This window comes from Salvelinus alpinus, chromosome 25 (assembly GCF_045679555.1).
Source record: "Salvelinus alpinus chromosome 25, SLU_Salpinus.1, whole genome shotgun sequence".
Taxonomy (NCBI): domain Eukaryota; kingdom Metazoa; phylum Chordata; class Actinopteri; order Salmoniformes; family Salmonidae; genus Salvelinus; species Salvelinus alpinus.
The window spans coordinates 21,324,609-21,337,370 of record NC_092110.1 but is presented as its reverse complement, the minus strand read 5'-3'; the positions used below and the strand labels follow the sequence as shown (position 1 = coordinate 21,337,370).

Genomic DNA, 12,762 nt, shown 5'->3' with positions numbered 1-12,762 from the left:
AGTTAGGAGAGTAAAGGAATGACAGGTGAAGCGTCCATATCAACAGTAGGATCTCAAAGACTGGTGTTTGTCTAAGGTTGAGGGTGAAAAAATGTTAGCAATTCAAAGAAGTTCAAAATGATTAAGATGGCATCTCTTTTGTTCAGTACACTAATGGCTCACAGTTTTTGGAAAATGAGTCAAAATATTATCAGATGATGGTAGCAGTGGCGATTATAGCATGTAAATCTTGGTGGGGCAAAATAAAAATGCATGTCAGCAAAGCACTACACAACCCTAAACAATACATGAATTGCACTAGAATGTTGACAAACAGTGCCCACAAACTTAGGGCCAACATAAAGCTGTCCCAACAGCAGAGCTTTCTTTTCAGCACCATGAAGTGAATCCTTACCACTGCTACACCTGGCTATCAGCAGAGCCTTGTCTGCCATCGAAACAGTTAATTCAGCCTCATTTAATGCCTTTTAAAAAAACATGGCTGACTTGCTTAAACAAATGTGATTTCTGACAATTGAGATGTACAAACTATGGCATGTAAGAGGATGGCGAGCAGATAAGAGAAAATCTGTAATTTCGAGTAAGACAATGAGCGAGCTAGGACTGACGTAGTCAATATAGCAATTTGTACTGCAACAGAATTCAGAACTTGGGCCATTCTTACAGTATTCTCCCTGTTGAATCATGGCGTCAGTGATCTTCAGGTCGGCGCTCTAGAAAAAGGCCTGAGTTCCCGAGTTGGATGACCAAACTTATTTTCCCAGTCTGAACTCTTTTTTTCTCAGAGTTCCCAGTTCTATTGAGCGTGGCAGATGTCATGCTGGATTGACAGCATGGCCACTGTATTCAAACTTTTCTGTCCCATAATGTGGAATGTTTATTCTTTTAAGATTGGAAAAGAGAATGTTAAACTCAGACTTGGACCACACACCCACTCCACTGAATAGCAGGCTAGTGATTGCTTGGCAACGCTTGCAGTTAGCCACTGATTCCTTCCAAAACACTAATTGTTGAATTCATGATTTCCAACTTGTTGTGTAATGTTCAATGGTCGATGAGCACCGGTACGGTTTATCTATAATTTCTCTTCATATGACAATAATTGAAAAGGATTTGCCAGTAGATTGTCAACGTGATTCATGATACTGACTGCTTGTCTAGCTTTCTAGATAAGATTTTGAGAGTATGATGTTGACATGATCAGTCTGATCAAAGCTACCGTAGATATAACGTTATTTTACGTAATTGTATCTGTGGCCAATGACCTTGAGCCTTCATTGATGGGCACTTCTAATGTAACTATGGCAGCACACAAGGGGCTTCAACTTTTGAGCTCCCCCTTTAGATTTTTGTGGTGATGTGGTGTCCCCATGAGTGACAGAACACTGAGCCAATCACGGCGCAACTAGAGAACATTACCAACCCCGCCACTCTGTATTTTCCGCTGGCTTCCCCACCACCTCAGAAAGCACTGAGCTAGGCTGGAACACCTGGATTTTGGAGCTGCCTTACTCAAGAAAGCGAAGAAAAAGAGACCATGTTTGTATGTGGCTTTATTAACTCAATGATTATTTTAACATTGTTTGAAAATTGCTATGTGACACATAATGGCAAAATAACATGCAAAACAAACAGGTGGAGCACAAAACAGGTTGGGCTCCGCCCCACCTACCCTGAATGGCGGGTCGCCACTGGATGGTAGACTGGTATGTCCATATACAACACTATCTGCTGCACTAGTCTATCAACACCAAGATAAACTTATTGCGGGGTATGCATACATCAAAACCCTAGCCATTGATCATGAAACTGTTTCATTACATTACACATAAGTCATTGGACGAAGGCGTCTTTTGTGCGGGGGAGTTTTGTTAAGAGCCATGGCGCTCGGTTTTAACATCAACACGCATCGCCTGCGGTCCGGTTTTGGAAGCACAATGACGTTATGTTTCATATCAGCAAGAAATCATTAAACGGTTATATTGAAACAACTTTATGTTAGTGTTCCCACACGGCCATATCACAGCGCTTGTTTACGGAAAACAAGACTGAAGAATGCACCTGTGCTATCTAGCGTGCTCTGAACACCTGTGTGTAAGTGTAACTCGGGAAGTGTAGTTTCAGCAGATGGAGGCACACAGCTGTATGGGTCTGTTCAAAACTGCTACAGTAAGTATATATATATTTTTTTAAGGATTCTTTCACGCTGTTGAAAGATAAGGGCCATATCGCAAATTATGATTATTGACGTTAAAATTAAGTTCACATGAGCCAAAAGCTAAAAATTAGGGAAATGGCAGAGGAGACCTAGTTTTCAAGAACTACAAAAAAAACAGGAGGAAAGAGTTCCAGTATTTGTTACGAGAAACACTGACATCTCCTGGTAGATAATGGCAACGTATCAATATTAATGAAATCAGTCTGCGCAGTTCAACATGAATTGAAGATGTATTACCAAATGTTAACGTTACCATTTTGACACTACATTTAAGATACCGCTTACATTTTTTAGTTTGAAAACTTTACAGAGATGAAACGTATATAGGCAATTTTTCATTTGAGAGAGGCACATGGGGAGATAGGCAAAGGCAAATGTTTATTTTTTACAAAGGCTAATTTGTAACCACTATTTGTGTGGTGCTGTCGTCGCTTCTCCAAGCCTTTTGATCTAACCGCCGTACTAAAAGCATGTTCGTTCCTCCCTTCTGGCAAATCATAGAGCAGCCCCCATGCAAGTGAGTTTTCGCTGAACAAGAAACTCGTTTGTTTTTGTCCACCATGGCAAAGCAGTATGACGTTTTGCTCAGGTTGCTGCTTTTAGGAGATTCCGGGGTTGGAAAGACCTGTTTGTTGTGCAGGTTCACGGACAATGAATGCCATTCATCGCATATCTCTACAATTGGTAAGCTGCTGTTGATTGCAATTGGTTAGTTTGACTGTTGACTGATTCAGGCAAGTTTGCCGCGAATATGCGACTCCCACAATAAGTGATTGACAGCAATTCTATACGAAACGCTTGACGGGACTTTTCCCTAATAGATTTAAAATGCTGTCACCTAAAACTTGATTGAAGGACATATTTCTGAAACTCTACTATGCCTTAGGCCAAACTGTATCAAATAGGAATTTGTTCTTAACTGACTTGCCTAGTTAAATAAAAAATCAAATGTTGTCTTTGTTAGGCCTGCAAACCTAAAAGATACATTTTTCACCAACACCTGTTTTCTAAAGAACATGCCTCTACTAGAACCAGTTGACTGTTTCCATCATTCCATGTCCAACATAATATCCCCCTGGACCCAGGCTCTGGACATGTTTGTTTAGAAACTCCAGTGTGAGCTCACTGGACAGTGCTCAAGATAGGCCTCAGTCACATTACATTACTAATTATTCCTCTAAAAAAAAATTTACCGTTATTTTACCAGGTAAGTTGACTGAGAACACGTTCTCATTTGCAGCAACGACCTGGGGAATAGTTACAGGGGAGAGGAGGGGGATGAATGAGCCAATTGTAAACTATCATCATAATACAGATGTTGTCCATTGAAAAACGCATGGTTTAAAGGAATATCTAGTTTTCAGCCAACAGGTGTAGGCATATAATTAGTCACCTAAGCATTCAGAATGGACTAAGGATCTAAAACTGGACAAAACTCTCATGGTACAGTGTTTTCTGCAATAATGATCACATACAGGACCTTTTAGCCTATTATGGATGGGGGATGCTTTAAGGAAGTACGCCTCTCTTTGGCAGAGCACAATGGAACAGCAGGATCTGTAATTGCATAGAAAGCCTCTCCAAGCCTGATGATGGTATTTACTCGGAAGGGAGGTCTTTCTTGTACAGGAAGTGGCAGGGTTGGGGGAAATTAATTTTCTATGTTCCCTCTGATTGTGTAACTCCATTACTCCACCACTTCATTTTTGTTTTCATACAAAGTACAGGTATAGACAGACAATGTAACTCACATTAAAAGGGTGCTCTCAATACTGAAGCTTTCCCCTATTTATGTGGCTAATGATAATGATAAATGTGATATGCAGCAGAAAATGGACTGATTGGCCAGAATGACTTCTGTTTGGTTTAGGGCTACTCTGCCTACTGTCTGATTTATTTCCCATGGGTCATCGGCAGTCATTGCACCCTCTTATTTATGAAAATGGTGGTGATCCTGCAGTATGACTGACTGGGTAACAGAGCAGGGGTTCTGTTAGAAAAGCAGCAGATTACAGGAAAGTCTACATATTATATATATATATATATACACACTAAGGCACATGTCTTCAGGTTGTTTATCTAACCCTGTAACTTTCTTCCTCCTGTTTGTTCAACTTAAACAAAACAATATGTGATTAGAAGGAATGGGGAAGGTTGTGACTTACATTGCAGCTCTACTGGTGTGTTTAATCTCTGTGACGCAATCTTAGCTGCTGCTGATCTACTAAAAAACTATTGTATTTGGTTGGTGTTAGTGAGGGGGATGGGTCCGTTAGAGTAGCATACAGAACAGAATCTGACCACGGCACCTGATGTCTCCCCATGATAATCACCCTCCTAGATTCTACTTCTGCTTCATTCCTTATTATTGCTCAGTCTTGAACCCCCAACCCCAGTTCCTGAAATACAGTGTTACCCACTAAATTAGCTCAATTAAGATTTGGCTGGCCTCACTGGCAGTGAATGTAATGTCAGATGTGTTGAACACATGATTAGCCTATAACACTGGCACAGGGAGATATACACGCATGCAAAGGTAGTGAAGCATGTACAGCATGTCAAATTTGAATGTGCTCTCTCTCTCCCATCTGTCAGTGTTGGGGGCGCTAATTGGGAAGGCTGCCTCCATCGCTATTGAAGATGACATCATGGCATGTTTTAGTCATGGTCAACAGACAGTCAGAATGGTTCTATCGTGACTAGAAGCACGGTTTGGATTTACCAAGAACGTATAATGGCCAGTCTTTTGCCTGAAGCATATCCTTGTGTGACGTGTTTGTGTCAGCTCTGTGTTTACTCTGTTTGTGGCAGGTATGGTGGTTATGGCAATGTTGCAAGCAACTGACATTTTACGTCTGATTATTTTATGTTTTTTTTTGCTTTTTCAACTGTGAAGCTATCACACACCACTGACATTTAAATTAAGGTTGTTGTGAGTGAGATATATTTCATGCATCGTCTTCCCTGTCCATTGGCCCAGCTGAAATACACCGTAGTAAATGACACATTTAATTTCCATGAGCAAGATGACGGATTGAAAGGACATTCAACTGTGATAAGTGGGTATCTAAACAAACCAGTCCCCATCAGTGTCTACTTCCAAACTGGCCAAAATACATTTTTGTTAGCCAAGTGGAAGAATGCTACGTTACCAGGGATACTTATTGACTAGTACAGGCTGATTTGGTAAGTCATGAGAAGGAAAATGTGGGGACTGGTTTCTTTTTATCACTTATTTATTCAGGAAAAACTTGTTTTAACCACCAGTAGGATAGGCTACAATATTTGAGCCTTCAGTAAAACTACTGTCCTGCAATGGGGAAAGAATAAAGAAACAGGATAGCACGAGTGAAATTAAATCAATCAATAGTAACATGTTTGCCATGCATAACAATATATTTTTGTCTTCTGTAGGAGTGGATTTCAAAATGAAAACATTAAAAATAGATGGCATTAAAGTGCGAGTACAGATCTGGTGAGTGAACAGATCTTTGCGATAACAACTCACTCACCATAATGCAGTAGTTACTGACACATCCATCACAAATGTCATGTTTTCATTCTGTAAGTGTAAGATATGCTTTACCTCTGATTGAGACATATTCTGGTATGTGGTCACATCACCATGTAAAACTGGGGATTGCCTCTATGCCTTTGTCTGTCTACACTAGGGATACTGCTGGCCAGGAACGGTACCAGACCATCACCAAACAGTACTACAGACGGGCACAGGTGGGTTCTCTACACACCAATAATCACTGTCCAGAAATGAAGTACATTACCAGAGTTAAAACCATTTTACAACATCAAGTGCTTGGTCCCGTGCTCACCATTAGTCATGTGCTCACAATCTGTCATGACGGTCCCTCCGTCAGGGTTTTATCCTGGTGTATGACATCACTAGTTCCCGTTCCTTTCAGCACATTGTGAAGTGGGCTAGCGATGTGGATGAGGTAAGGCTAACACCTACTGATAAAACTGCCCTCCTTCATTCACTTGGTCAGTCTCTTTGTCTCCCCTCTGTTTCTCAGGTTCTCTTTGTTTGTTACCCAGTTTTTACATATTTTTGTTGAACTGTAGGTGCCCAGTTGTCTTTTTCACAACCCTGTCTCAATGTGTTTCAGTTTGCCCTTGACAAGGTGCAGAGGATCCTGGTGGGGAACAAGGCTGATGAGGAGCAGAAGAGGAAAGTGCCTAAAGAACAAGGGAACAAGGTTGGCCTTTATCTTGCTGTTTTACTCAGTCATAATAGTTTTCTTTCATACACAGTTTGACATTTTCCATCCTTAATGAACTCTTGTGTTACAGCTAGCAAAAACCTATGGAATGGAATTCTTTGAGACAAGTGCCTGCACCAACTGCAACATAAATGAGGTGAGTCATAGGCCTTATTGAGTCAATACCTTGTATGTACTCTGTTGGGTGATCATGTGAGGCAATTGTGCTAAAATATTTTCTTGACATCTTCCAGTCGTTCACCCGGTTGACAGAGCTGGTCCTGCATGCTCACAAGAAAGAGATGGATGCCTTCCAGGGTTCAATTAATAAATACCTAGACATGACTTATCTGGAGGGAGAGCAGGACAAACAGGACAACTCCCAGAAGGCCTGCGCATGTTAGCATGAGGCAAAACTCTCAACCTGGGGGTGTTTGGCTAAAATATTTTGTTGTTTTTGCAATACCTCTGGCCCTGTGACATAATGGCATTGAAATGATGAGTAACTTATTAAATGTGTGAGGACAGTTGAAGTCGGAAATTTACGTACACCTTAGCCAAATACATTTAAATTCAGTTTTTCACAATTCCTGACATTTAATCCAAGTAAAAATTCCCTTTCTTAGGTTAGTTAGGATCAACACTTTATTTTAAGAATTTGAAATGTCAGAATAATAGTAGAGCGAATGATTTCTTTCATCACATTCCCAGTGGGTCAGAAGTTTACATACACTCAATTAGTATTTGGTAGCATTGCCTTTAAATTGCCTTCCACAAGCATTTGGGTGAATTTCGGCCCATTCTTCCTGACAGAGCTGGTGTAACTGAGTCAGGTTTGTAGGCCTCTGTGCTTGCACATGCTTTTTCAGTTCTGCCCACAAATTTTCTATAGGATTGAGGTCAGGGCTTTGTGATGACCACTCCAATACCTTGACTTTGTTGTCCTTAAGCCATTTTGCCACAACTTTGGAAGTATGCTTGGGGTCGGGTGGCGCGGTGGTCTAAGGCATTGCATGGTGGCACACTCTGGTGTGCCACCAGAGACTCTGGGTTCGAGCCCAGGCTCTGTCGTAGCCGGCCGCGACTGGGAGGCCTATGGGGCGGCCGGCTTAGGGAGGGTTTGGCCGGCAGGGATATCCTTGTCTAATCGTGCACTAGCGACTCCTGTGGCGGGCTGGGCACAGTGCACGCTGACCAGGTCGCTAGGTGTACGGTGTTTCCTCCGACACATTGGTGCGGCTGGCTTCCGGGTTGGATGCGCGCTGTGTTAAGAAGCAGTGCGGCTTCGTTGTGTTTCGGAGGACGCATGGCTCTCGACCGAACGGGAGTTGCAGCGATGAGACAAAACTACTAACAATTGGATACCACGAAATTGGGGAGAAAAAGGGGGTAAAAAAAAATATATATACACATTTCCCTCCTCATGATGCCATCTATTTTGTGAAGTGCACCAGTCCCTCCTGCAGAAAAGCACCCCCACAACATGATGCTGCCACCCCGTGCTTCACGGTTGGGATGGTGTTCTTCGGCTTGCAAGCACTTTTCCTCCAAACATAACGATGGTCATTATGGCCAAACAGTTCTATTTTTGTTTCATCAGACCAGAGGACATTTCTCCAAAAGGTACGATCATTGTCCCCATGAGCAGTTGCAAACCGTAGTCTGGCTTTTTTATGGCGGTTTGGAGCAGTGGCTTCTTCCTTGCTGAGCGGCCTTTCAGGTTATGTCGATATAGGACTCATCTTACTGTGGATATAGATACTTTTGTACCTGTTTCCGCCAGCATCTTCAAAAGGTCCTTTGCTGTTGTTCTGGGATTGATTTGCACTTTTTGTACCAAAGTACGTTCATCTCTAGGAGACAGAACGTGTCTCCTTCCTGAGCGGTATGACAGCTGCGTGGTCCCATGGTGTTTATACTTGCGTACTATTGTTTGTACAGACGAACGTGGTACCTTCAGGCATTTGGAAATTGCTCCCAAGGATGAACCAGACTTGTGGAGGTCTACAATTTTTTTTCTGAGGTCTTGGCCGATTTCTTTTGATTTTCCAATGATGTCAAGCAAAGAGGCACTGAGTTTGAAGGTAGGCCTTGAAATACATCCACAGGTACACCTCCAATTGACTCAAATGATGTCAATTAGCATTTCAGAAGCTTCTAAAGCCATGACATAATTTTCTGGAATTTTTCAAGATGTTTAAAGGCACAGTTAACTTAGTGTATGTAAACTTCTGACTCACTGGAATTGTGAAATAATCTATCTGTAAACAATTGTTGGAAAAATTACGTGTCATGCACAAAGTAGATGTCCTAACCGACTTGCCAAAACTATTTGTTAACAAGAAATTTGAGGAGTGGTTGAAAAACAAGTTTTAATGACTCCAACATAAGTGTATGTACACTTCCGACTTCAACTGTATGTTTACTGAATATTGCCCTTGCTTTTGCTCAGATTGATGCATCTTATAGTTTTACTCACTGTTAAATCTTCATGTGTTTTATAGTTACTTGACTTTTTCATGTTTTATTACCCGGCTTTGCAACACACAAACTGATGGCACCCTGAGTTGAGTAGTCAACATGTAATAAGAAGATTTGCCTGCAGATGGGCTGCTGTCTGCAACGCTACACTGAAAGTTGCAGCTCCACCCCTGTTTGGATCGACACGGTATACTTAAGCTTACCCCTGTATTATTTGTTGCCACCAGGGGCGTCATGCACCCCAAAAATCTGAGGGGCACAAAGTACATGAGGATGATTGGCAGGTGGACCGGAAGAAGGCTCAATTTAGCTTTTTCCTGCATCTAGAGCCATCACTATGCTTAATTTTATATCCATTTTTTCCTGCATATCTAAGCAGACCTCTTGAGCTGTCTATTCTCCTGACTGGTGGATATTTGTTTTTAGAGACTAAAATCTTGGTAAAATATTGAAAGGAATGTGAGTCTTCAATACATTTAGTAATTGCTTGCTTTTCTAAAATCTACTTGCCAGCTAAGATTGTTAGACAAGCTAGCTACTCTAACTTGATAGCCTGAAATGCATTCTTGGTAGCTAGTTATGAGGTTGGGAGAGTGGGAACCTATATGGGCTAGCTAAAGCCAACGTCATAAAATCGTTTGGTGGCTAGTAGCGTTAGTATTGGTATTTTTTTTTAAACGAGACAAATCTGAGGGTGCGCGTGCCCCTGTGTCCCCATGGGCATGATGCCTCTTAAGTTTTGCCACAATTTTACCCTTCATATCACAAACGTTGCTGTCTACTTAAAAAAACGAAATATGCTTACAAATTAATTTGCTAAATAGTTTAATAGTGGGACGGACCAAAGTGAAAGAGAATCTGAAGTTCTTGATTGGTGCTTTAGGAGATGAGACGAGGATACGGGAGATAGGGTGGGCAGAGGGCATTGTTCAATTATTCACATGCAGAAATAGAATCCAGGCTAGCAAGAAGGGCTCATTTACCTGTGGAAGATTAACCCATACTCAAACATGCATGAAGCCGAAAACTCAAATCTAAAACAGAAATAATGTTCAAATCTATTTTTAGTAGCTTGTATGTTTTGTGAATTTACAAGTTGTCATGACAAATTCTAGGTATTTTTACAGGTTGAAAAGCTGTAGCAAATGCCACTATGGTGCATGCACATACATTATTATAAAGGGCTGTTAGGGTGCCACTGATAGCAGACTGGTTTGATGTTTTTGACTAGCTGTGCTATAAGATAAAATATTATGGTCATCTTGTAGTTGGCTATTTGTGAGATTTACTAGAGAGGAGTTGAGTGAAGTTGATGTCCATTGAGTTTAAATAGAAACAGAAGATCAAATAGGACAGTCATACATTTTTTTATCATATGCTGAGAAAGGCAGGTAATGACTTAGATGGTGACAAACTGATATGGGTCCTATAATTACCATAAAGCTGAATATTGTGCCCATATCATAATACATGGTTCCCTTCTCAATATTCTCACAGGAAATAAGTCATTTATAATGACAACTGTACATTTCTTTATATATATAATATATATAAGTTACCTTTTATTTAACTAGGTAAGTCAGTTAAGAACAAATTCTTATTTATAATGACGGCCAAAGCCGGACGATGCTGGGCTAACTGTGCGCTGCACTACGGGACTCCCAATCACAGCCGGATGTGATACAGCCTGGATTCAAACCAGGGACTGTAGTGATGCCTCTTGCACTGAGATGCAGTGAATTAGACTGTTGCGCCACTCAGGAGCCAAATACAAGCATAATGTATTTTACTGTACATTACATCTCTGGTAAATGTTTAGATACTGTGGAATACATTGTTACTAGATCAGATTCACAGACAAGAGTCTGACTGTAAAACCGCTAGGTGTATTTGGCCAATATGAAGACGTATAACATGTAATTTGTATAAAAAACTATTACGTATTTAGTATGCAAGTAATCTTGTTTTTAAAATGATGCTATTTTAACAAACCATGCAACGAATAACCATAGATGTAATTTAACATGACCCCGTTCATACTGTTCTGTGCAAGTTTACAAGCTGAGATATGAGCCTATCTACCTTTGTGTGTGACAGTATTGTATGTCAGGTGGGTATCATTTTACTGCAGAGATATTTGACACCCAGGTAAGGCAGGCACATGTCTGAAGTCAGGTGACCTGAGGTGGTATTACACACGGACACACTGGTCCTCACTACTGCCAGTAACTACAGAACAGGACCATGACGTTCATCGCGAAGACCTTCTATGATCTGAAGGCCACGACCCTGGAGGGGGATTCAGTAGACTTCAATGTGTTTCGAGGGCGGGTGGTCCTCATTGAGAATGTGGCATCGCTCTGAGGGACAACCACCCGGGACTACAGCCAGCTCAACTTGCTCCAGAGCAAGTACCCTCACCGGCTAGTGGTCCTGGGCTTCCCCTGCAATCAGTTTGGCTACCAGGTCAGTATCCGACATTGTGGCCTTTGGTTATGTGGTTCAGTGAAATCAATGAAAACAAGCTAATCTAGTAAAATATTCTGTTAATTTACAGGTATCGGGTGATTTGTTTAATGATTCATGTCAGATGAGAATGTTGCATGTTTTACAGGAGAACTGTTCAAATGGGGAGATCCTGAACTCATTGAAGTATGTGCGTCCAGGAGATGGCTACCAGCCTGGCTTCACTGTCTTTGAAAAGTGTGACGTGAATGGAACCAACACTCACCCTGTCTTTGCCTATTTGAAAGACAAACTTCCCTATCCTGATGATGATCCACACACCCTCATCCAGGATCCTAAATTCCTCATCTGGAGTCCCATCAGCAGGACAGACATCTCTTGGAATTTTGAGAAATTCCTGGTTGGGCCAGAGGGAGAGCCCTTTAAACGTTATAGCAAAAAATTTGAGACTATCAACATCGAGCCTGACATACAAAGACTGTTGAGACTAACCAAGACCTGAAAATAGCATGTAAATGTTCTCCTTGTGTACTACTCATTCATGACTTCACATCTATGATAGACAGGAACTATTATGGCGTCGTCCATCCTTTTGAGTTTTACTAAATGAGGTTAATATTCTAAACTTGGGAGTATTATCTGAGGCCATGTAAATGCTCAAGAGTTGTGGGTTATGCCTTGATAAGTCTTGCTCATGTAATAAAAATATGGAAAGCATCAGCTATATTTTTGTATGTCCTCCAGCAGTGATCCTGACCTTTAGTAAACCCTCTCCTGTCTTTTTCTATGCTGGCCAGCAGGTGGTGCCACTAACTTGAGTTTGGATTAGATCTTTGCCACCAACTCAGTGAAGTTTGTCAGACAAAAGGCAATATATACACAAGGTAACTGTAGTTGGAATAAAATTATTAGATTCTACTTGTGTTAACCTAAAAAGTATTCTTATCGTTCCACCATATCCCATGTGTATTAATCATGTTATAATCATTTGACATTTTCTAGTTTCACATTACACTTTATTTTAGTAACTGTACAATGTTTCCAGATTTCTATGAAATATGACCTATAATAACAATATGAGTGACGAAGTTTTCGTTCCAAAAAACGGTAATTAAGTATGTTAAAAAACAAATATTGTTTTGGAATGGTGTGGGTGTGTAAATGGGTTAGCTGACAACATCACGAAAATGATGTGCACACTTCAATGGGGCTGAAGTCCGTGTGTTGTGATTCTGGATGACCAGGGTCTGGTTTCCCCATAGCGATGGAAATTAGGCATACGTCACACCGGTTTCCCAAAACACCATCCAGTTAACTCGTTCCAAAGTAAAACTTAACTGTGTTGTTACAGGCGCTGCTGTCCCGTGCTGAAAATTATTC

General features: G+C 41.1%; 2 protein-coding genes across 3 annotated transcripts; both read left to right on the top strand.

Moving 5' to 3' along the window:
- The first annotated feature begins 2,442 nt into the window (after positions 1-2,442).
- On the top strand, positions 2,443-9,370 carry LOC139553611 (ras-related protein Rab-15-like). Of its 2 annotated transcripts, XM_071366136.1 has the most exons (7): positions 2,511-2,902; positions 5,633-5,693; positions 5,890-5,950; positions 6,094-6,171; positions 6,343-6,432; positions 6,527-6,592; positions 6,690-9,370. In XM_071366136.1, exons 1-7 carry the CDS (start codon positions 2,779-2,781, stop codon positions 6,837-6,839), a joined length of 630 nt encoding a protein of 209 aa, XP_071222237.1. In that variant the 5' UTR covers positions 2,511-2,778; the 3' UTR covers positions 6,840-9,370. The 2 variants fall into 2 exon arrangements, with proteins under 2 accessions (XP_071222238.1, XP_071222237.1); XM_071366137.1 differs by lacking the exon at positions 6,094-6,171 and having other exon boundaries at positions 2,443-2,902; positions 6,690-6,965.
- A 1,671-nt stretch (positions 9,371-11,041) lies between these two features.
- On the top strand, positions 11,042-12,102 carry gpx2 (glutathione peroxidase 2). Its single transcript, XM_071366138.1, has 2 exons — positions 11,042-11,382; positions 11,531-12,102. Exons 1-2 carry the CDS (start codon positions 11,161-11,163, stop codon positions 11,882-11,884), a joined length of 576 nt encoding a protein of 191 aa, XP_071222239.1. The 5' UTR covers positions 11,042-11,160; the 3' UTR covers positions 11,885-12,102.
- Positions 12,103-12,762: the final 660 nt, after the last annotated feature.